Genomic DNA, 1,554 nt, shown 5'->3' with positions numbered 1-1,554 from the left:
GGGGCAGAGAGTCAGGCGTCCTCCCAAACCCTTCCAGCCGGGATCAGCACATCCCCAACATGCCCTTCCCACCCTGGGGAAGCAGCATTGCTGCCGGGCTGCAGCCCCAGGGGGTTGGTGGCCCCGGGCCTGGAAGAAGGACCCCACAGAACATCTTGCCTGGCCCCCGAAGGGCCGTGGGATTAACATGCCAGGAGCAAACTTGAAGCCGCGTTAAATCCCTGAGGCCGGGTATCAGATCACCACTTCCCATGTTTATTTTAAGGAGGAAGCACAGGTCCCTGAGGCACCCAGGTCCCAGCACCAAGGGCCTAGGGGGCATTTTTCAGGGTTGGTGGGCCACCCCTCCTTGCCCCATGTGCCCTAGGCCAAAAGCCACAGGGCTGTGCAGCCCCACTGCAGTGAGGTAAATATCTTCTCCAGCACATGCCTGTCCTCAAGGGCACTCCAAAACCTACTGCCCTTTGTGGGGTGGCCCTGCTGGCTGGCAGACATACTCTTGGTTATTGGGGTTGCCTGGGGTCAAACCCCATTTCCCAGGGGCCAAAGCTGGGGTTTGCTCGCCAAAAGCCAACTGCTTCCCCATGAGGGACAGCTCCTCAGCGTGAAACTCCAGCATAGCCCCTCTCAGCAGCATGTTTCCCCAGCCAGGGCTGGCTCCGCTCTGAAGTGCAGAGTTGGTGTCACCATGGCCTTTCCAGGGAGAAAATCTCAGGTTAAGAAGAAAGGAACTTCACATAATCCAGGTCCCTGCAAGACAGCTGTGGCATCAAACCTCTTCCAGCCCTTCCGAACTCATGTCTCCCAAAACAGCCCTGGCATGGATGCCCTGTTTTCCCATCCTTCCCCTAAACCCCTCCAGGCCACATGCCCGCAGTGCCCATGAAGCCCCAAGCAGAATTCCCAGGCTCCCAGCATCCCTGCCCAGGGGCTGCGCTCCCTCGTGGGGCCTCAGCACAGACCGGGGCCCAAATACTTCGTTGTGGGGCAGATGTGGTGGCTGCTCCGTGAGCGCTCCCAACAGCTGAGCCTCGCATGCTGCCAGGGTCACCTCGGGCCCAAGCCCTCCAGCTCTTTAAGTGACTTTTCATCCCCGCCTGCCGTTTCGTTCACTCTAACAGGATATCACAGCAACTCCGACTGGAGGATAAGCCATGAGTTAGCACAGCTTTCTCTCAGGGGAACGTCAGCCTCAGTCCTATTTTTAAACTGAATATATCCTATTGCTGTGCTGGGAGAATGGGAATGCAGAGGGAAGGATGGAAAAGTTCCACGGGGAAAGGACAGAAAAGGGAGAGCATCCTTCCCCCAGGTGCCTGACAAGGGGCTACGGTGGGAGTGCAGACCTCGCACCCTCACACCATCCCCACAGACTCACTTCCTCGAGGCAGGCAAACATGCAGGTAGCGCTTCCCAAAGGGAGCCAGGCAGCTCACACCGAGCCCAAAGAGCACAGCCTCCCCAGCACCCCAGATTCCCCTTCCCGAGGCCTTCCCGAGCTCACCCCAGGCGAGGGTGGCGGGCACGAGGGGCTCTGTCACCTCCGCGGGGCTC

The 1,554-nt window shown here is 59.3% G+C and overlaps 1 protein-coding gene across 1 annotated transcript in view; it reads right to left on the bottom strand.

Moving 5' to 3' along the window:
* The window catches only part of FGF5 (fibroblast growth factor 5), a 5,056-nt gene extending 4,215 nt beyond the window's left edge, over nucleotides 1-841 (bottom strand). The window contains exon 1 of the mRNA XM_029964537.1: nucleotides 815-841. Within this exon, the coding sequence (XP_029820397.1) occupies nucleotides 815-841 (27 nt within the window). The remainder of the gene's footprint in view (nucleotides 1-814) is intronic.
* Nucleotides 842-1,554: the final 713 nt, after the last annotated feature.

The sequence above is a fragment of the Manacus vitellinus genome, unplaced genomic scaffold, assembly GCF_001715985.3.
Source record: "Manacus vitellinus isolate BGI_N305 unplaced genomic scaffold, ASM171598v3 scaffold_73_pilon, whole genome shotgun sequence".
NCBI lineage: Eukaryota > Metazoa > Chordata > Aves > Passeriformes > Pipridae > Manacus > Manacus vitellinus.
This window is presented reverse-complemented; position numbering and strand designations above follow the sequence as displayed.